Source organism: Musa acuminata, chromosome BXJ2-8, assembly GCF_036884655.1.
Source record: "Musa acuminata AAA Group cultivar baxijiao chromosome BXJ2-8, Cavendish_Baxijiao_AAA, whole genome shotgun sequence".
NCBI classification, from domain to species: Eukaryota; Viridiplantae; Streptophyta; class Magnoliopsida; order Zingiberales; family Musaceae; genus Musa; species Musa acuminata.
In genome coordinates, this window is record NC_088345.1 from 36012436 (window position 1) to 36035679 (window position 23244).

At 42.1% G+C, this 23244-nt stretch overlaps 1 protein-coding gene across 2 annotated transcripts in view; it reads right to left on the reverse strand.

Moving 5' to 3' along the window:
- Positions 1–23244, reverse strand: part of LOC135619414 (ATP-dependent DNA helicase At3g02060, chloroplastic-like) — a 42359-nt gene continuing 19115 nt past the window's right edge. For both annotated transcript variants that reach the window (XM_065121406.1, XM_065121407.1), the window contains exons 5-15: positions 8802–8926; positions 8169–8308; positions 6931–7001; positions 4628–4789; positions 4125–4211; positions 3743–3916; positions 3570–3614; positions 3305–3475; positions 3035–3220; positions 448–841; positions 1–368 (exon numbers count right to left, since the gene is read on the reverse strand). In XM_065121406.1, the coding sequence (XP_064977478.1) occupies positions 740–841; positions 3035–3220; positions 3305–3475; positions 3570–3614; positions 3743–3916; positions 4125–4211; positions 4628–4789; positions 6931–7001; positions 8169–8308; positions 8802–8926 (1263 nt within the window). In that variant the 3' untranslated portion in view covers positions 1–368; positions 448–739. The remainder of the gene's footprint in view (positions 369–447; positions 842–3034; positions 3221–3304; positions 3476–3569; positions 3615–3742; positions 3917–4124; positions 4212–4627; positions 4790–6930; positions 7002–8168; positions 8309–8801; positions 8927–23244) is intronic.

The window sequence follows — 23244 nt, forward strand, 5'->3', positions numbered from 1 at the left end:
GATCTAAACATAGTACTATTAGGTATAAGTAAAATCCAAAAAATCTTTCTATAACAAGAAGATCAGTGTACTTGCAGTACCTCGTGTTAATAAGAATGAATATACAATAGCTGTTTCGAAGATGTTGCTTGATACCCACTAAGCATAATAAAAGTTAATATAACAGCACTTACAATGAGAGAATACTTGAGGATCTTGTTCAGCAGAGGTACCAGAGAATTGAGAAAAAAGACGTAGCTTCACTAGTTTCCAGTGTATATCCATATGGTACTCATCGCCATAAAGAATTAGCATCCAAAAACAGCTTTCAGTGGTAAACTCTGGATTACAGGGAGCAGCATTAGAGTTTAATCAAACTCAGTAAGTTCCTGCAAAAATAACAATCAGAACCCAGTAAAAGATGAAACCAGATATTACAGAAATTTAAAGCAACAAAGCATCATCTACCAGTGTCCATGTATCAGGGCAGCTGTTTTGATTCTCTGACCACAGAGAACTTGTATCAGGATTCCTGACAATGTAGCTATGAGCTTCTGGGGTATAATGAACTGTACAACTGGCATCAACTCTCGGTAGAAACTTGTTTGCAATGTGATGAACTCCAGAAATGTAAAATGCAGCAGGCTACCATGTTATCTTCATGGAAAAGTTGGGCATCCTTTTTGTTATATATAAATTTCCACGACAATGCAATCACAGTGCAAGGTCTAAGATTTGTCTCTATTTATGATATGAGATACTAGTATTTCACAAGAGCAGGCAACACTGCATAAAACTCTGCCAGGCACTGGAAAATCCAGTTAAGAAGTTGCTCTTTTGGTAGCTCCAAAAGAAGCTCAGCCTGCATATCAGGAACAAAATTTTAATTCACCAGATGATTATTGTCAAGCCATACATTTAGAGCAATTAACTGTAGAATAAAGGTCCCTATCATGTGACTTTTTAAGTTTTCCCAAAAGTCTAGGATATGTGGGTATAGCTGCTCACTTTAATAAAAAACTAGAAACTAGAAACCAAATCCTATGTATTGATATATCCAACATTGGGGTCGTGTAAAATGATACAACAGAAAATTTCAGTAAATTAATTAAAGATGCTACAAGAATATTTGAATGATTTTAGTGATCGTAGTACAGTTTTATTAGATAAGTTTTCAGACAAACTAAAAAAATCATCACTAAGTACAAAGTTTGAGGAAAAAGAAGTAATCTGCAGCACTTTTCCTCTTTTCTGACAATGTATCTGCCAGGAGGTAGATTGGCGAAATGGACCTGCAATAACTCCTAGGGAAGTGCAAAAGTTGATCCTAAAACTCCTGTTTTATTTGACCTTGAAATAAATATTTTGTGAAAATCAAGAAAGAGTGGCACATATATAGACTTAGGGATTAATATGTTTGTAAGATCTAAACTACAAGCAACCATGGGTGACCAAGAATACAACCAATCCACATCATTGAGAATACTGAGGTGTCACTGATGAGAAACCAATATTTTCTTGTTATGGAAGTTCAAAGCCTCCCAGCAAGAACAATTCAGCTGGGCCAACGAGGGTTCATGTAAATCACAAGTTTCCTATTTCTGTAGAGTTTCATGATGATTTAAATTCTTCACATTCTGTTGGAGGTAAAGGTTCTAAATTTCACACATGAAGCACCGTCACCATGCAAAAAGACATGAATGATGTTAGTAATTTTCACATGACATGTCATTAGGAATATGTTTATTCTGAGGATAGCATATCTTATTTATGCATTATAAATAATGATTCATGCAATGCAAGATTTATTTCGTAATTTATAATCAATCCTCTCATTTTGAACAGAAAAAAGAAAACACATGACAAATTTTGGGAACAGCATGGAATGAAGTTAATTGGTAACTTTGTGGCACAGCTCAAGGACACGTGGGAATACTACAACATAGTAAAAACACAGGTAGAGCAGTTTCAGGAAACCCAACTTTTATTATATGGTATAGATTTGTAGGTTTGCATTACAAAAATAATGTACAAAAATAAAATCTATATTCTTGCAGAGGGGCAATAGAATTTCAATCAAGCAGAATTAGTTGATGATGTGCATACTTCAACAAAATTAAAGGATAATAACAATGAAATTCAAACGTATTGTAAGTAGATTGGACTAGCAGTTGCAAGTGTAAGTTCAATATATTGTTGAGGATGCAGGCCATCCATTTCATACAGATAACAATGTCAAGTTACAACAGTGATCCAAGATGACACAAAATAGCAAAGATCAAAACCTACAGGAAACAACACAAAACCAAATACTGGGCTACGACTACAAGATGATGTTATTTTCAACTCCTTATAGTCAATTGGATGAATAATTTTCCACCATCAAGCTCCAATTGGCAATGACTTCCAATTTAAGAATGTGGTAGAAAAACAATGTGATAGCATACAGCTAAAACAAACTGGCATGCCACAATTGAACAATCAGACAAACTTATGATACACATAATCCAATTTGGACAGACCAAGATTAATTAATCAACTTATATTCTTCAATCTCATAAAATTTATTTATTTAGCCATTATATTTTATGTTTCTCAACAGGAGAAACAGAATTCTGTCAAAAATTAAACCAGGTGAGAACTTCTGGAGATTGACAATGTATACAACTATATAGCTAAATCAAATGGTCAAATGTCCCTGTTTTCTGGTGGTACTTTTGTAGCCAACCCCAATAAATTCTCACCGTTCCATCTCACAAACTGCAATCTGCCAGCCATCAGTTACCCTTACTGTCATAATTTGTGGCAATTTCTTAATGAGCGATCTCAAAAATAAAGTGATAATAACATGCATATTATGTTCTTAATTATATGATTAACCTACTTAGAGATTGGTTCAAAATTGTCTTTGACATCTGTTAAGCCAAGATTTTGAAGAACATATATAGTATATACTATCATTTATGTCATACAAACTGAATAATGAAATTAATAATATAATGATCATTCCAGGATGACTCTGCTTCATTGAACAAAAGTAATATCACAAACACACCTTAATTTCGTTCCCAGTGAAATTAAGACAATTACGATATATATCAGAGGTCATCGATTCTGTCATAAGCTTGAAGACCTTCTTGCTCATTTTTGTGTCCATAATAACCGTCTTCCCACCTGTATATATCTTACTAATACCAAGATCTGCTGCCATTCGCCTCACATAAAGTTTCTTAAGCAATAACTGCATATAAAAAAAGGGAAGTACCCAATTTCAGAAAGAATCATGAAGTTTATTTAGAACTAAATTTTTAATAATTATAACTACCTCCATGGAATGAGGTTCTTTTCCATATTGTTGTCGCAATTGCTCAGTAAATTGTATTAAACTCCACATGTCATTTTCTGCAGCCCTCTCACCCTCTTTGATAAGTTCCAAAGGATTATCAAGATAAGTTATGTATTCAGAGGAGAGGTGTGGTTTTATATTTATATCAAGCTGCCAAAGAGGAAGCAAGGGTCTCAAATACCTTAAAATCTGATCTCAAAATACTCACAAATGTTTAATTTTGATAAAAATATGTTACTGGTACCTGAACTCTGTTATAAGGAACTGAAAGGAGTCTATTCTCTTCAACCTGGGAGAAAAATTAGCAACTTCTGAGTTTTCTGGAGTTACACTATTATAGTCCAGGTGTTATAATTGCAAATGTTGAAAGCAAGTATTTACATGTTAAATAAAAGATCATAGAGAACAGGATAAAACCTTAGATAAGCTCTCAAAGAGCATCTCAAAGAAAAGGTCAATACCAACATTCCCAATATCACCAGTCTGTTGTTCGCCAAATATATTCCCAAATCCTCTTATTCCCATATCTCTCTCTGCAAGATGAAAGCCTTGCCCTAGATCCCCATACTCCTCAATAGCAGCAAGTCTTTCCTGTAATAAAGGAACAATCAATTGTAAGTGGAGAAAAGGAATTTTCAAATATTGTTCTTTAAGAAACAGAACCAACTTACAGAAACACAAACCAAGTACAAAAACTCAGAACATCCATTGCTATTATCATGTGAGAATAATGTTCAAGCCTAATTTACCATTGCATATAAAATTCTATTGTAGGAACCGAAGTCTCAAGAATACCCACCGTAGCTTGGTCGGATAACAACGATTTGTCAGGATAGAATAAATATGCATAAGCTTCTTTATCCGCTCGTCCAACCCTTCCTCGAAGCTATTAAAAGATGTTAGAAGATCAGAAGCTAAATGACATAAGTAATGAGCCTTCAGGGATTTATGTGGTGGACAAGCAACAACACCCATTAAATCCTAATAAGAAAGGTGTCATAAATGGTTGGTGCTTTCAGAGTAATTATAAACAAGTCATCTTCTGCAGCATCTGCTTGTACACTTAAGTAACAAAGACATTTTAATGAATTCTTGGTGTACTACTTCCCTACAACAAAATCAGAATTTTTTTTATTTTATTGTACTATTTTTCTGAAAACAATGGAAAGATTGGAGCTTTCCAACTTGATTTTTGCTTTGTGGATAGCTTCATACTAACAAGAATACACTTGGTTGTCAATGTTAAACTAATTAATACATGATATCATTTTGCTTTTGCACAAGAGAAACAGTAATAAGAACCTGATACAATTGAGCCAGGCCAAATTGGTGAACGTCCTGAACTACTATGGTGTTTGCATTTTGGATATCTAGTCCACTTTCAACTATATTGGTGCAAATAAGAATCTTGATTTCTCCAAGAGAGAACTTCTCCATTGTTTTTTCCAGCTGCTTTGAGTATTGCTGACAATTTAACAAAGAATTCTTTCTTCAGAATAAGAGAATAAGAGTTTAACAAAAAAATCAACATAAGAATTTAATATTTTACATTTAACGAACTAACAGCTGATATTCAACTTACCTAGATTAGGTTTTTCTTTCTTCAATACAAATTAAGTTTTTATTGACTTAGAGAAAACCTATGATAGGGTTCCTAGAGATTTATCATTGTGAGTTTTAACAAAGAAAGATAGATCCACTAATTATATTGATGTTATTAAAGATACATATAATAATGTAGTTACTAGCATTAGAACTACAGAGAATGTGTCTAGTGAGTTTCTTATTGGTACAGGATTATACTAAGGATCCACATTAAATCCCTATATTTTCACATTGATAATGGATAAATTTATTAGTCACTTACAGGATAGACCTCCATGGTATATGTTATTTGCTAATGATATTATTATCTTAGTTGATGAGAGTCTAAGTGGAATTAATTATAAGCTTGAGCTACGGAGGCAAGCTTCAGAAACTAAATATTTTAGATTAAGTAGGACTGTAGGACTAAAACCAAATATATAAAATATAATTTTAGTGATTTTAGAAATAAACAAGAGAATATAGTTAAACGAATGGACAAGAAATCCCTTTAAATAAGAGCTTTAGGTATCTTAAATCAATTATTCAACAAGATAGAAATTGATAAAAATATTATTCATAAAGTAAGAACGAGATAGGTAAAATGACGATGGGCATCAGGAGTCTTGTGTGATCATCGGGTACCTTTGAGATTAAAAAGAAAATTTTATAAGACAATTGTGAGACCAATGATACTTTATGAATTTGAATGTTGAGTATTTAAGAAAAAAATATATAAAAAGTTTGTATTACTAAGATGAGAATGTTAAGATGGATATATGGAGTTACTAGGAAAGATAGGAAAAGAAATACTTTTATTTGTGAATAACTAGGTATAACTTTGATAGAGAAAAAAGATACGATAAAATCATTTAGGATGATATGAGTACGTGCTGAGGAGACCTTCAGATGCGGTGGTCAGAAGAGGTGAAGTAATTAATGTTAGTGGTACAATGAGAGGTAGAGGAAAACCAAAAAGACTTTAATAGAAACTATATAGAAACTATAAATAAAAATTTGAGTACTTTGAACTTAATAAAGCATATGACTTTTTACAGATCTTAATAGCGACAAAATATTTATGTAGCCGACTCCAAATAGTTGGGACTTACGATTGTGTTATTGTTGTTGCTGTTGTAATATGACATAAAGTATGAGTATGAAAAGGTTTGCCATACCGAATCGTACCGCCTGGTATGATTGTGTTATTGTTGTTGCTGTTGCAGTGCACTGTAGCAGTACAATGTATAGTTGCAGTGCAATGTTACGGTAGCAATACAGTGCACCAGTACACTGTAACAATGCACTATAGCAGTGCTACAGTGCTCGGTGCACCTGAGTGTACCACTCGGTACACTTGGGTGTACCGCTCGATACACCGTACCGTACCGGTACGGAGCCCAGATCGAAATACTGGTACGGTACGGTATTGCGAACCTTGGTATGAATAGTTTTATTCATTACACATCCAACATAAATTATTTATATTTCAAATTTTCAATAAACGAGACCTGAAATCGAGCTTGTCAAAAGCCTAGTAGATGCAGTATGTTTGTTCTAAAACATAAATATTGAACATGTTTTATAGAATTACATTTACTGGAATTATTTACCAAAGTTCAGGTCTGAAACAAGGCTAGTGAATTACAGCAGGCTTATCAGTTATAGCATAAAATTTTGTAACTAGCAAAATTAACATTAGAAAGAACAATTCCCATTTCAAATTTATCTAAAAAATTATCATAGACTTAGTCATCCAGATATAGTAACGTGCTGCTTTGGAGCACTAAAGACTTATTTTCAATGTATAATATTAAAAGAGCTGGCAGAATAGATAGAACCAGAGGCACATCCCCTTTGGAAAATGGATAACCGAACACAAGCTAAGATCACAAAGAAAAAACACTAACAACTAATAAGCTCCCTAAGAAAAGCTATTTTTCAAGTTTTCCATAATGCAAATGAAGACAAGAAATTCAGCCAAAACTTACGCAAATTTGTATCAGAATAAAATAACCAACCTTTCCATGAGCAATTGCAACTGTAGCATAGGGGAATGAATCCTCAAGAAAATCTTTTACTTCTTCCAATCCTGTAACCAAAAATTTGCAACAAAACAATGTCAAAACCCATGGGAAAGAAAAAAAGATTACAAGTTTCATAAGCTATAAAATGAGATATTAACTTGATTTTATTGGGCTTAATTATAACTCAAATCCATCTTAACTTGATTTTATTGGGCTTAATTTGGGTCTAACAGATTTTACTCAGTCAATTATGATTGTGGTTTGTACATATCTGACCTTGAAAAGTTTAAAATTAGCTTATTTTCCTTAACAAATTTTGATATAGTATACAAGTTCCTCCACTCATTAACATCCTCCACATACCTCACATCAGCACCCATTCAGAAGACCTCGTTAACGACTAATATGTATGGTTACTATTAGCTAGTCTGAGTTTAAGAGAATAAAAATATAAAATACATAAAATATCATTAACTTGTTGCCATCATAATAATAAAACAGCAGGAGTTTCCAAAGGTATTAATATAATTTAGAGTTTCTACTAGCAATCAAATGGCAATTGACCAACAGATTAACTATAAGGGCACATATGCAAGCTTTTAGATTTGCAGGGTATTTATGTCAAACATAATTTTAGAGGACAAATATAAAAATCACTAATTTTGAAGGAATATAATGACTTATTATGTATTGCCTTTAAACTAGACCTTGTGACATGAATTCATCTAATTAGGCATGATATAGTTTGGTTGCAGCTCTAAATGAAACCAAATGAATTCATCTGATAATTGGGTCCCTTTCCAGTTTATCCTTACACTCAAAAAACCTTTTACTTAGTTTTTCTGCATTTACAGTGATATCAATGTTGTTGCTGCAATAAGAAACATCCTGAGGTCATGCATGTACTGCAAATGCCTGATGTTTCATGATGTCACTAAGAAGAGTAAGAATACATTAGGCTTAGTATGTTATCATTTCTTGAATACGGTGATGATTGATTTCATCTATTACCTTTTCTGCACTAACTATATCTTTTTTGTCATGCATGTAATGTATGCAAATGTATTCAGATTATTGAATAATATATAATACAAGTGTATTTTTGTGCATCACCGGTACTGTGAAATACAAAGTACATTATCTAATCTTTGTAAGTAAGAGATCTACATGAAAATAAGATAAATATTTAATTATTTATTTTAATAGAAAAAGTAAATTAGAGCAAAAAATACCTCTAATTCGGGGTAAAACATAGAAAACTTGACCACCTCGATCCAGCTCAAACTTAATTGCTGATAAGACCTTCTCTTTACTATAAGATGACAAGTGGGTCTTTATACGAACTCTTTCTGGAGGTGGTGTTGAAATTAAACTGTAATGGAAAAAAAATGTATCATTAAGTTCAATGATCAAATATGACAAGAAGTGAATCAGCTAAAAAGAAAAAAATGAATAGCTAAATATATTTCTCCATGATAAATTCTAACCCTTCTTGAACTCCAGAAGCCCTTTCTACTAACTGTTCTTCGAACGATAGTCATGGTTGTTATCATCATAGTACAATGAAAAGAAGACATTAAAGGGATGCATCAATGAATCAGGATGATGAATCCACCAATATCACTTACGAGTTTCAGGGATGATGAATCAGAATGATAAAAACCATAGGTCCATGTTCCAGATGGACCTATTAGATAGAGAACTAAACCCTGCAGTATTTTGTGTTCTATATGCACAATGACCTTGTGCTTGATAAAGAGAATCAGTCATATTTAAATCAACTCAAAACTCGTCTGAGATACATTAGCTGCTAGACTAAACCATATTAGAAAACATAAACTGTGATATTCCTAAAGATCTGTTACCTAGCATCACGGAATCCAGTCAATGCCAGGTAAAGAGTACGTGGAATAGGAGTTGCAGACAGTGTGAGAACATCAACTGAAGTCTTGAATGATGCAATCTTCTCCTTCTGTTTGACTCCAAATCTCTGAGAAATTAGACATTAGGACATTATAAATTAATCAAACTTGACAGAATTCAGTATGGAAACAAGCAAGTTACTACATTTAGCATTTTTTTAAAAAAGAAAGGCTCATCTCTTGGAGTAGCAAAATGTATCAGATGGTTATGGAAAATAACTTTTCTTTAATAAGTCCATTACTAGAGATTTGAACACATTATTTCACAAGCAAACTTATGTAGCTTAGAGCTGTCCAAGGAGAGAATAGTTCTGTGATCATGGGCTACTCCAAAATCAACAAAAAAGAGATGGATACAAAACAATGTTATTGGAGAGGAAAAAATATTTGGAATGATGATATGGCAGAGAGAACACATATCATGAATTATAATCTTGATTCATTACTTACACAAGAGTCAGCCTAGACCTTAACATTAATTAAAAGATTGTTGGGATCGCAAGCAACACAAAGGCCAAAGCAATTAGTTTTTATTATGCGCAAAAGCACTGAGAAACAGGTTATACAGTCACACATGTAAAGGGGTTTCGAAGATAGGTGCAAGCCCAATGTTCATTTGGCACTTTCGTCAAACAAAAACAAGCATACTAAAAATGTTGCACCACCCCCCAAACACAACAAAAATCCCATCCAACCTAGTGCCACCTAAGTTCCTGTGTGCCACGACAGTGACATTTCGTAACACAAGACCGTCAACTAGAAATCAGCCTATGGGTGTCAAATATAGGGTTGTTTTGGTAATATTACCTCTGCGTGACACTGCACAACCGAAAACATCTTCAAATTTTACAAGACAGAAAAAGAAAACAAAAACATCATCAATAAAGCAAAATGGGGTTGACAATAATACTTCATGCCCCATACAAGCTGCGTACATTTGAAACACTGAAAAACAATGAAAAACAACACCAAAAAGGGTCATGGATGTATGTCAAACACCTTATGCTCTCCCCTCAGGAGCACAAATTTGGTCAACACTCAAAAGACCAGCTGCTATAGTACCATGCCCTTCCTTTTCCTCTAATGTTCATGGCCTTCTGTTGATGCTTTCTCGACCAAGTTCTTCTTAGCTAGTCGAGTCCTTCCTAGAATCAATGTAGTTGCAATGTCTTACCTCTTCTGATAAATTGCTTCTATAAATTGCCTTAGTCTTATGAAGCATTTGATCTTCTGCCAATCATACTATGACTTTTCAGTGTGGCCACCACCATTAGCTTGTTGTAAGACCCTAGCAACTCTGATTTTTCGGTCATCTGATTGGCACTGACATCTGCTTGCCTAGTCTTGCCCCTCTGTCACGGCTTTAGCTGGAATTGCCTAAGGCGTGAGGCACCCTTGCGGCCAAAGACGCGAACTTAGCTTGCGTTGCCTAAGTCACCCTAGCGGCAAAGACACGAACTTAGCTTGCGTTGCCTAAGTCGCGCTTCACCCTTGCGATATTGCTCCGCAAGAATCAGCCCACTTGTAACCTCTCGCAGGTCCCGAAGGACCTGTAAAAGAGAAAGTTGGTTAGTTCGAAAGAACGAGCAACGGACAAGTCCCGAAGTCTCGCGAAAAGGGGAAGCTTTACAAGCAATTCAGCGAGCACCTTGCGTGCACAAGAGAAAAGAGGGAGAGGGAGAAAACAAGGCTTTAGAAGGATGAACGAACAGCTGCAAGCCCACAAACAGCCGCTCACCTGGTCCCGGGCGCGAAGATAAGTTCCCGTAAAGGCCACGTGCGAACTTGCGAAAGAGAGTTCAACGCCCGGTATATAACCAAAGCCCCATCCAGCCCTGTGCCACCCGGGGGGTTCAAAGGGGCTGAGATGGCTGACGTTTTGGTGAGCGGAGGCAGATTACCGTAACCCTCCCGCTTTGCTCGGTTCGGTGAGCGGTCGCTTTGCAATGCTGCAGTTTGTTCGAACTTACATTTTTACAAGCAAAATGACCCAAAACCAAGAGAAAACATGCTGTCAAGCAGCTGTACATGCAGGTGTGAGCGACGAACGGTTCGTTGAACGGAGTTGTTGCGGGTGTGCGACGACCGTTCGTGACATTCTCTCCCAATTAAACTGTCGACGCCCTCGTCGATGCTTGTTGGTAGTTGTTGATGACTTCTTCTTCATGTCGCAGGGCGTCTTTAGGCTCCCAACTGGCTTCAGTTCGGGGAAGCTTTCACCACTTCACCAAGTACTCTGTCTGCTCAACTCCGTTGGGTAGCTTTATCTTGCGGTCCGCTAGAATGGTTGCCACTCGCTTCTCGTAGGAGGCTGTGATGGGAGGTAGCCGAGTTGGAACACTTCGGGAAGCATCTCGCGGATCCGAGTGGTAGGCTTTTAGGTTGCTGGCGTGAAGAACGTTGTGAATTTTGAACCATGCAGGCAGCTGCAACTTGTAAGAGACGTTGCCTACCCTGCTGATAATTGGGAAGGGCCCTTCATACTTGCGCACCAATCCTTTGTGGACTCTGTTCCTAAAGAATTTGAGTAATGCTGGTTGGAGCTTTACCAACACCAAATCGCCAACTTTGAACTCTTGCGGTCACCTTCCCAAGTCTGCCCACTTATTCATCCTTTTTGCCGCCTTCTCCAAGCAAGCCCACGCAATATCTGCATTTCGATGCCACTCCTTTGCGAAATGATAGGCTGATGGACTACTCCCAGTATACCCAATTGCCATGGTGTGCGGAGTCGACGGTTGTTGTCCTGTGATAATCTCGAAGGGACTCTTGTTGGATGCAGAGCTCCGCTGTAAGTTGTAGGAGAATTGGGCAATGTCCAACAGCTTCACCCAATCTCGTTGATTGGCACTCACGTAGTGCCGGAGATATTGCTCCAAGAGCGAGTTTATCCTTTCAGTCTGGCCATCCGTCTGGGGGTGGAGGCTTGTAGAGAAGTATAACTTCGACCCCAACAATTTGAACAGCTCGGTCCAGAATCGTCCCAGGAACCGAGCGTCTCGATCGCTAATGATATTGTGCGGGACTCCCCAATACTTCACTACATTCTTCATCATCAGCTTGGCCGCCTCCTCTGCTGAACAGTGTAGGGGAGCAGCAATGAAAGTTGCATACTTTGAAAACCGATCGACCACCACGAGTATCGATCCGAGTCCCCCTATAGGTGGCAAGCTTGATATAAAATCCAAGGAAATGCTCTCCCACGGCCTTTCTGGTACGGGCAACGGCTCCAAAAGTCCCACCGACTTCCGCTGCTCCACCTTGTCTTGTTGGCAAGTAAGGCATGTTCGAACATATTCCTCCACATCAATCCCCATCTTCGGCCAGTAGAAGACGCTCTCCACGAGAGCCAACGTTCTGTGAATGCCTGGGTGTCCAGCCCAAAGGGAATCGTGACACTCTTTTATGAGCTCACGCCTTAAATTGTCCACTCGAGGAACATAAACCCTATTCCCTTTTGTGTAAACAAGTCCCTCCTGGACCCAAAATCGTCGTGCCTTGCCTTCTTTGATGAGCTGCATCAGGATAACTGCCTGGGGATCACTATACAGTCCATCCCTGATTCGGGAAAGGAAGTTGGAGTGCAACTGACTTGCTTGGCCTCTGCCCTCCAGTTGTACGGCATTCACGCATTCCACTTTCCGACTCAGCGCATCGGCCACGACATTCGCCTTCCCGGGCTTGTACTCCATTGCCATATCAAATTCAACCAGGAAGTCCTGCCATCGCGCTTGCTTTGGGGAGAGCTTTTTCTGAGTTTGGAAATAGCTCAGGGCGATGTTGTCCGTCCTCAGCACAAATCGCGACCCAAGGAGGTAGTGTCGCCAAACTCGTATACAGTGGATCACTGCTGTCATCTCCTTCTCATGCACTGGATACCGCCGCTCGGTCTCGTTGAGTTTGCGGCTCTCGTAGGCCACCGGATGACCTTCCTGCATGAGTACCCCCCCAATAGCGAAGTCCGAAGCATCTGTATGGACTTCAAAGGGCTCTCCATAGTTCGGCAATTTGAGCACCGGTTCTTCTAGAACAGCAGCCTTCAGATTTTGGAATGCTATCTCACATTTGTCAGACCACTTCCAAAGCTGCTCCTTCTTCAGCAACTCCGTCAGTGGGGTTGCCCGCTTTGAATATCCCGCTATGAAGCGTCGATAGTAGTTGACAAAACCAAGGAAGGATCTCAACTCTGGCACCTTCTTTGGAGTTCGTCATTCCGCAACTGCTTGCACCTTCGACTTATCCATCCAAATGGAGCCATCACCGATTCGATGCCCCAAGAATAAGATCTCAGTTTGAGCAAAGTAGCATTTCTCCCTTTTCACGAACAAAGTGTTCTCCCTGAGAACCTTGAAAATCGTCCGAAGGTGCTTAACGTGCTCCTCGAGCGTTTGACTGTAGACGACGATATCGTCCAAGTAGACGACCACGAACTTATCCAAATACTCCTTGAATAGCTGGTTCATGAGAGTACAGAATGCGGCCGGAGCGTTGGTTAAGCCGAAAGGCATCACCAAGAATGCAAACGCTCCATACCTGGTCACACAGGTAGTCTTCGCTTCGTCGCCTTCAGCAATGCGCACCTGTCAATACCCCGACCGAAGGTCGAGTTTTGAGAAATACTTGGCCTTGCCTAATTGGTCGAACAAGTCCGCAATGAGCGGGATGGGATACTTGTTCTTCACTGTTACTTTATTGAGGGCTCGGTAGTCGACGCATAATCGGAGGCTCCCATCTTGTTTCTTCTGGAAGAGAACTAAAGCTCCGAAAGGTGCTTTAGAGCTGCAGATGAGACCACCGCTTAGCAGTTCACCTAACTGCTTCTTGAGTTCTGCCAACTCTGGCGGGGGCATGCGGTAGGGTGGTCTCGTTGGAGGCTTCACTCCTGGCTCCAGCTCGATGCTGTGATCCACGCCTCTGCGTGGTGGAAGAGTCTTCGGCAACTCGGGTGGCATAACGTCTTTGAACTCTTTTAGGACGTTCGCCACCACAGCAGGTTCTTGAATGGCCTCCTCATTGAGTGTCTCTAGCTTCATAGCAGCCACGAATGTCAATTCGCCTTTTCGCACCCCTTTCTTCAGTTGTAATGCCAAAATGTGTTGGGGCTCCTTCGTTCCTCTCCGAGAGATGGGAACCACGCAAGGGTCATCGCCTCCCATCATACATAGGGAGTTCAAGAACGGCATCGGCACCAACTTCGCCGCGTGCATAAACTCCATTCCAAGAATCACTTGTAAGTCGTCCAGTGGCACGGCCATCATGTTGGTGTTTCCGCTCCAAGTCCCGATTTTGATGGGAACTCCCTTCGCCAACCCGGAGATTCGCCTGGCCTCCGAGTTCACCGCCTTCATTCGGCTTGGGCTCTTTCTCCAAGGTCAACCCAAGTCGCTGTGCTTCACGATCGGCTATGAAGTTGTGGGTAGCGCCCGTGTCCACCATTGCACGGGTCGTTTGGCCATTTAGCTTGATCTCCACATACATCAGCTCACTACTCCCTGCTTTTTGTACCTTTGTCTTCATGTTCTCCCCCACTTGACCCCGCATAGCATTCAACAAACGCATTGCTCCCATTCGGGGTCCTTGCGACTCCTCGTCGTCGCTGCTGGATTCAGAACTGCTCGAACTAAGAGCAACAGCTTTGCCCTTGTCCGATCGGGGGGGGGGGGGGGGGGGGGTGGATGGAAGCTGTTAGAGCATTGAGTGCCTGTTTTTGTGGGCACTCCCTTACCATATGCGGTCCTCCGCACAAGAAGCATCTTCCAAGTTTTGAGGCCTTGCCTTTCGGGTTCGGCCCTTTGTGGGAACTCTTCTTCTTTTGTTCGCCCCCGAGCTCCTTCCCTCGAGAATGTTTTGGAGGGCGATTGCCTGAAGATTGTTTCCTTCTTGCTGGGTCTTCAGAGGAAACAAAGTCGATGAGCCTTTCTGCAGCAGCAATTGCCCCGACCACATTGGTAACATTCCTTCGATTTAGCTCCTGTGGAGCCCATGGTTTCAAACCATCGAGGAAGTTGAACAACTTGTCCTTCTCGGACATGTCCTGTATGTCCAGCATTAGTGCAGAAAATTGTTTCACATAGTCTCGGATGGTGGTACTTTGGCGGAGTTGTCTCAACTTCCTTCTTGCGACGAACTCTGTGTTCTCCGGTAGGAACTGAGTTCTCAACTCCCGCTTCAAGTCCTCCCATGTGTCGACTCGACACCGACCTTGTTGGATCTCCTCCCAACGAGTTCGCCACCAAAGTTGCGCATCTCCGTTCAGATACATTGTTGCTATAGAAACTTTGGTATCTTCAGAATCGGGGCTCGTAGCTCGGAAGTATTGTTCCATGTCGAACAGAAAGTTCTCGAGCTCTTTGGCATCTCTAGCCCCTCCATATCCATGAAGCTCAGGTGCCCTCAAATTTTGTGGCGGTGCAACGCGGGTGTTGCTTCCTCCCGCATTTAGTGTTCTTGTGAGCATGGCCACCTTTGCAGTGAGTTCCGCCACAACATCCTGTAAGTGTTGCACGGAGTCTTTGGTGTCATCAGACAGTCGGTCGACTAGGGCCTTGACCTTGTCGATCCTGGACTCCGCTTCCTCTTGCGAGCTCTCTACCCCAACAAGCCTTTGTTGGCCATGGTAGAGTTCCTCCATGCTCGCTTCAAGAAGGCGGATTTCCACCGTTGTGAGTCTCTCCTTGTGACTCTTTTTCCCAGTTAGCACTCCAGATTGCGCTTCCTCCGCTCGCGGAGAGTAGCTAACTTCTCGCTCATCCTGTTCGCTGTCGCGCTCCTCTTGAGCGGCTCCAACAGCATGAGAGCGAGTGTGCACATGCAGTCCACCTGCGGCTGCTTGGGGCAAGGGTCCAGCTTGCCCCGTCTTGCTTGATTCGCCACGATGCTTTGCCATGGCGAAGTTGCGAAGTTCGTTTGCTGCTCGCTCGAAGTGCTTGCCCGCTCTGATACCACAATGTCACGGCCTTGCGGCCAAAGACGTGAGGCACCCTTGCGGCCAAAGACGCGAACTTAGCTTGCGTTGCCTAAGTCGCGAGTCACCCTTGCGGCAAAGACGCGAACTTAGCTTGTGTTGCCTAAGTCGCACTTCGCCCTTGCGATATTGCTCCGCAAGAATCAGCCCACTTGTAACCTCTCGCAGGTCCCGAAGGACCTGTAAAAGAGAAAGTTGGTTAGTTTGAAAGAACGAGCAACGGACAAGTCCCGAAGTCTCGCGAAAAGGGGAAGCTTTACAAGAAATTCAGCGAGCACCTTGCGTGCACAAGAGAAAAGAGGGAGAGGGAGAAAGCAAGGCTTTCGAAGGATGAACGAACAGCTGCAAGCCCACAAACAGCCGCTCACCTGGTCCCGGGCGCAAAGACAAGTTCCCGTAAAGGGCACGTGCGAACTTGCGAAAGAGAGTTCAACGCCCGGTATATAACCGAAGCCCCATCCAGCCCTGTGCCACCCGAGGGGTTCAAAGGGGCTGAGATGGCTAACGTTTTGGTGAGCGGAGGCAGATTACCACAACCCTCCCGCGGCACGCGAAAACGGAGCTGTTTTGGGCTGTTTTGGGGCTGTTTTGCTCGGTTCGGTGAGCGGTCGCTTTGCAACGCTGCAGCTTGTTCGAACTTACATTTTTACAAGCAAAATGACCCAAAACCAAGAGAAAACATGCTGTCAAGCATCTGTACATGCAGGTGTGAGCGACGAACGGTTCGTTGAACGGAGTTGTTGCGGGTGCGCGACGACCGTTCGTGACACCTCGGAAGAACCAGGTTACAAAAAACAAGGTCTGAAATAATCTGTCATCCAACAAATTATTTGAGAGGTCTAAGAGATTCTCCCACTTCGGAATTGATTCCCGATATGGATGGTCAACTAGATCTTCAATTACTTCACCGAGTTTGAACTACTTCGAATCACAGGAAGGACAGGCAATGTCTTATATGGAGCACAACTCTCAACATGGTTTAAAATGCAAAACTTCTTTAGAACCCATCAAGAAGCATCTCACTCGTCATCCCCTCACATATGTTATACAAACGTTGAGTTGAAGCTATATTGGCATATTGTAGGCATAAAATTCCCTCGGGAACGAACCAAATTGACTTGTTGAAGTGCCTCCCAAGATAAAGGCCAATTGTCAATTAGAAGATGCTCTACCCCATGAAGAACAGATCATCAGATGCTTCCAAAGAACATTGACGAGGGGGTCAATGAATTAAATGGAGAAGAAGATCATGGACAACCATAGCAAGCCCGCAACCGTGCAATCCATCTTCTGTTTGCTGTTACCCTTTTCCATGTACAATTATAAATAACAAGGCATGTGGTAGACCAACATCCTCATTTGGGCTTGTAATTTACTTTTTTTGTTGTATATGCAGTTTATAGATTATTTTGTCGATCATTAGCAATCCGAGGCTAAAGCAGCCAAAAAAGACTTTTTCGTGCATGCCACAGCTGGTTTTCAGTGTACTAGTTGGTGGAGAAAACATCAGCCGTCTCAGCATGAGACTCCATCAAGTTCTCTGATTAGTGTTCGAAACTGCACTTGTCTTCTTTTAGGCTAATTAACTTCCCCATTGCTTTTAATTTTTTGTTTCGTGTGCTTTATAGGCAATAGTGGCATTTTTTTTGTCATTACTTCTTTGACTAACCCTTTTCTTCTTTGCAGGTCATTTAGCACTACACAAAATTGAAACTTAGGCTAACCTTGTTGGATTTTCACTTCGGTCCCTCACGACTCCAGCAATTCTAGGTAAGTCCATGACACTAAAGTGATAATGACATTTGGAGACAGCAATATGAGGCAATGGCCACAATAACTTATACCAAAGGAACAGAAGGCAACAGCAACAGAGGAAGCACATGCAGAGGTAGGGGCAGAGGTGAAGAAGGCTATGGCGACAGCGGAGGCTAAGGAGAGAGAGGAGAAGAGAAGCTGCAAAATAATTGCTTGGGGTTTGAGGGTTCATAAATGTCTACAATGTTGAATGATAATGGGGACTGTTGATAGACTCCTCAAGGGCTTACGTTTATAAGCATATAATGTAGAATTGATACCCATGCTAGTATAGCTCGGTACCGGTTACCTCTCCGAGCAATATGTGCAATATCGAACTGAACTGGGAAGTTACCTACAAGATGATTTTGCACAGCCCATGACTTAAATTTTGTTGGACAAATAAATACTGAGTGTTCAATCTATGATACAAAGTTACAAACCATATCAAACCATACAAGTCAAGCTTACAATAAGTGGATAAAACAAGCATACTATAGATCAAACCATGGTATGCAATTTCAAATGGTACCGTCCGATACGGGCGATATGTACCAGTCCGACGATATACCGATATGCGGACTGCCCGCTACCGGACGGACCGTGCTACAGTGCTACAGTAATACACTGTAGCACTGGGCAGTGCTACAATTACTACAGTAAGAGAAAATTGCTCGGTAAGCTCTAGTGTACCGTTCAGTACGCCCTGATGTACCGCTCAGTATGTTGGTACCGTACCGTACCGAGCCAACCTCGAAACACCGGTATGATACGGTATTGCATACCTTGGATCAAACATTAACTTCTAGCATGCACTTAATCAAAAGTTCCAAATTTTTATGTAACAATTTTATGCTCAATATAAATATGGATCAAATTGTTGGATGATTAGGGAATAATATAACCAATAATTTAGTACACCTAAGATGTGATGATAAGGGTACTAAAAGAGTACAATAAAAAATATATACACGAACAATTAAGTTCCAATTAAGAAAAAATGAGGAAATATTATTTAAGGTGGTTTGTGCATTTCCAAAGGAGATTCACTGGTTAGACCAAGGTGAGTTGCTGTTAATTAGTGGCAAGAGAAGCAGCAAGGAACATCTAAGAATACTGTATTAGAAAACATTGGAATAGATTCATTAGCTCTTTCTGTGACTAGTTATATTGGCCTTAAGAGATGGTGGGAAAAGATCCATGTAACCACTCAACTAGCTGCAACCAAAGTTTAAAATACCATTGCTAAATGTCTATGCCAATTGATGTTTACTGGTACGAGCCTAAATCGACACACAGACCAGCCCTTACCTGGTGGTATCAGTTTATACTAGGCATGCTGCCCAATAAGGCATGAATGAGGCTTTTGTCCAATAAACTTCAGGTACTAGATTGTCACGGACAAAGTTCTAAACAGGATGTTTGACATAATACTTATGTATGTCCGTGTCTTTCTGTTTGTTCATGCTTTGCACAGTATGTAGAGGAACGGTCGAAGGCTTAACAACCCCATTTTAGTTGGGTTTGGTGGCCTTCTAAGGCTTGTAAATAAATGTTGTGTTATGTGGACACTTGTGAGAGATAATCGATCTGTAGTGGACCATTTTGACCCTTTGTTGTGCAACCGTTCAGAACTTGTAAAGTCTGTTTGTAATTTGCATTGTCTATGAAGTGTTTTCTGAAATGTTTGCTTGTGGATCCCGAGTGAGGCGCTTTCTCTAATTCGTTTTCTCTTTTGTAGGTCCTAAGGGACCATGGGAGGTTTCGGGGAGGCTGACATTTGCGGACGGACGTGCATAGGTGCCGCACGACTTAGGCAAAACCAGCTAAGTCCGTGACAGATGGTATCAAAGCGGGACAAGCACTCATAGAAACACTTGACGTGCAAACGTAGGGGACCTAGCGGGACTGCGTTGAGAGCAGTCAGCACGCATGACCGTTTGGGGGGAAAACGGGCATGGAGATGTAGGGAAAAGGAGTCACTCGGAGGAGCAAACATCTGAGATTGGCATTCAGAGGAATGGCCAACCCTTCGCGCAAGAGGCACCACGAGAACAAGCAAGCTTGGAAGAATGCGTAGTGCACAAAGATTGGAATGGCTGAGTTCGAGCTACGACTTGACGTTGATAACAACACTTGATGGTGCTTAAGGCAAGCGAGGCGCTTGGTAAAGGATGAGACCATGTGAGGTGGTATGAGTTGCTCAACGACCAAAAGAGTTGTGCAAATCTCATAGAGGTGAGGGGAATTGCTAACTCGAAGAATTTGGTACTCATGCATGGGCTTGTATGCGGACGATGGAATGTTTGCGACCATTCAAAAGCGGCCGAAACTCGGCGCCATTGAGCATTGAAACTTTCTCTTCGGCATATGAAGAATACGTCCGTAGGAGGCTGAAGTGTGCAGCGAGTTCAGCATGTTTCTAGGCCTTGAGTGGTGCAACGGGGGCTGTATTGACGTGGAGTCGCAATCTAGCAAGTGCGTTTGCAGGAGGCAGAACAATACATAGTTTGTTCAGCAAATCGGAGTAGTCCAAAGGGGATGGTGGTCTCTGAAACTTTCAGAGAGAGAAGCAAAGAGAGATGTTGCTCCAACGAGACATATATCCAGGAGGGATAGGTCCCGGTTCTCCAGAGGGAGAATCATGTGCAACAGATCGCACATGTTGAGGAGTACCTCAAAAACAACAACTCCACGAAGCTCAATAGACCGAACGAGCGACGAGGAGTCGTCGTATGATCTTGCTTGAGAGAATGTATTGGTGGATGCATTGCGAGATCAGGTGGGGGAGCGACCTAAAGCAACACAAACAAATGAAGGCACACTTGGAGTCGATATGGCGATCAGACTCAAGGAAGGGCTGACCCGTGGAATGGTGGGCGCGAGGGCCACCATCAACTCAATGCAAAACGAGGAGCGGAGCAACTTGGGTGTAACTTGACGAAGTACCCAAGCCGCATGAAGAGAGCCGATATAGAAGATGAAACATGGAGTGGAGACACAGAGCTTTCCTTGGACAAGGGTCAAGGACATGAACTCTTGCAGAGGCAAGAGCGGGATCATGTCGTTTCATGGGTCCTTCATTCGGATGGAGCGGACTTATCTTGCATGGTGCCAAAGACGAAGGGAGCTTACATGCACCTTATCTCGGAGAAGCATTTGATGAAGGAACTAAGGCGACTCAACTTGCGGAGGCGAAGTTAGGTTCAGAAGGCCTTGGCATGGGGCAAGAGGACGCGAAGGCGGGTACTCTTAAAGAATATGCCACAGTGTTGCCATTCAAGTTGCCATGAAGGAAGCGGTGCGCAACGGAGATTGTGCTAGTAGGGGCAGAGGCCCAGGATCCAGAAAATGGTACACTAATTGCAGCGACGTCGGTGGACTTCGGGAGCTACTAGGTGACGGACTGTCCTAGAGCGGTGCTTCATCTAGGTGTGACCCAAGAGTGGGTGGATGAAGGTCGATTGCCAAAGGAGCGAACAAAATCGAAGGTGGAAGAGACCCTGCGATATATTGGCAGAGGCCACACATGGAGGGATCACAATTCGAGTTCATCCCATAAGGATCAGAATGCAATAAAGATATCACTAGGAGGCAACATGGTGCAGCGGATCATGGTGGAACAGTTCGTGGAAATGCGATACACACGACATTGTCCCGTGAGGAACTATATCATATAGAGGTATGATTAGGAGCTACTGGGAGCTCCACTTCGGTGAACAACATGACGACAAGAAGGGCTATCGATTCAAGGAGTGAAGGCCATGGTACCGTAGAGGCGGGTCTTCCGTGCGTGCATCGAATTTTGCATCGGATGAAAGCCTTGGTCATCAGCATATGGGGGCTGTGTACCACACGAGGGAAAAATTCGAATGCAAGTACTAGTGAGACCCATGGGAGGGACTTGATCAAGCAGAGGTATGATCGAAGCAGCTGGAGAGTTGGATTGCTCTAGGGCCCATATTCGCTTAAGGGAGCTCGGCAAGTCAGAGGACAAGGTCGAGTAAGCGAACGTTGCTACCAAGGAAGCTAAGGAGAACAGAATCGATCCAAACCCTACAACATAATAGCAGAGGCCATACATGGAATTTGTAGTCTGTCTTTCCATCGACCAAAGGGAGCTGCTTAGAGAACATAGAGGTGTTGAAGTAGGGGGTCGAAAGGGGCGAGGAAGCGACGACGAGTCTAGAGGGACTTAGCTACCCAAAATCAAGTATCGGTTAGAATGGAGGTGGACTCGGAGGAGTGCCACAGAGACATATCTACTGATCGTAAAGAAAAGGGATGCATCTGCGAGGCGACGGATAGTAGGGCCATAGACATGGCAGCGCTATGGTACCGTAGAGGCGGGACTTCCGCGAAAGTCATTGATCCCTTGCTCTCATGAAGGGAGAGCACTTGGTCGTGAAAGGGGCCGAAGAGGTAGAGCATGCAGAGGCAAACTCCAAGTATCGAGACAAGGCTGAAGGGAATTTGTAGATTGTCTTTCCATCGACCAAAGGGAGCTGCTTAGAGAACATAGAGGTGTTGAAGTAGGGGGTCGAAAGGGGCGAGGAAGCGACGACGAGTCTAAAGGGACTTAGCTACCTAAAATCAAGTATCGGTTAGAATAGAGGTGGACTCAGAGGAGTGCCACAGAGACATATCTACTGATCGTAAAGAAAAGGGATGCAGATGTGAGGCGACGGATAGTAGGGCCATAGACATGGCAGCGCTATGGCACCGTAGAGGCAGGACTTCCGCGAAAGTCATTGATCCCTTGCTCTCATGAAGGGAGAGCACTTGGTCGTGAAAGGGGCCGAAGAGGTAGAGCATGCAGAGGCAAACTCCAAGTATCGAGATAAGGCTGAAGGGTAGAGGCCAAAGAACTTCGTAAGACCGGTGTCAACGAGCTTCTTATCAAGATAGCCGAAAGTGAAGGACTTTGGGTCATGCAAGAGTGCACGACCAAGGAACGAAGCAAGCAGTACGCCTATACCTTTGCTACTCAGTGGAGTAGGCAGTCGGGTTGATGGAGAAGACGGTACAATCCTAAAAGCGACCAAAACTATTAGAGACTTACTCTTAGTTGGGGTGAAAACTTCCTGCATTCCAAAAGTTCGATGGCATTGAAAAGGTGAATTACAGTAAGACCGGTGTCAACGAGCTTCTCATCAAGATAGCCGAAAGTGAAGGACTTCAGATCATGCAAGAGTGCACGACCAAGGAATGAAGCAAGTAGTACGCCTATACCTTTGCTACTCAGTGGGGTAGGCAGTCGGGTTGATGGAGAAGACGGTACAATCCCAAAAGCGACCAAAACTATTAGAGACTTACTCTAAGTTGGGGTGAAAACTTATTGCATTCCAGAAGTTCGATGGCATTGAAAAGGTGAATCACAGTAACTAACTCAATGCTAGGAGTGCAAACACTTCGAGTGCTTCAGAAGTGTGAGCAAAGAGCAGGCGAAGGTTAGTAACCAGCTTGATGCATGGAGTACAACCCTTGAGGAGGCGGGCGAAGTCAACTAACCATTGCCTTCTCAACTCTTAAGAGAATGGGCGAAATCGAGTACCCCAATTCTCTTATCTATCCAGCAGAGGAGCTCTGCACAGGTTCAAGACCCTTCGAAGATATTAGAAAACAATA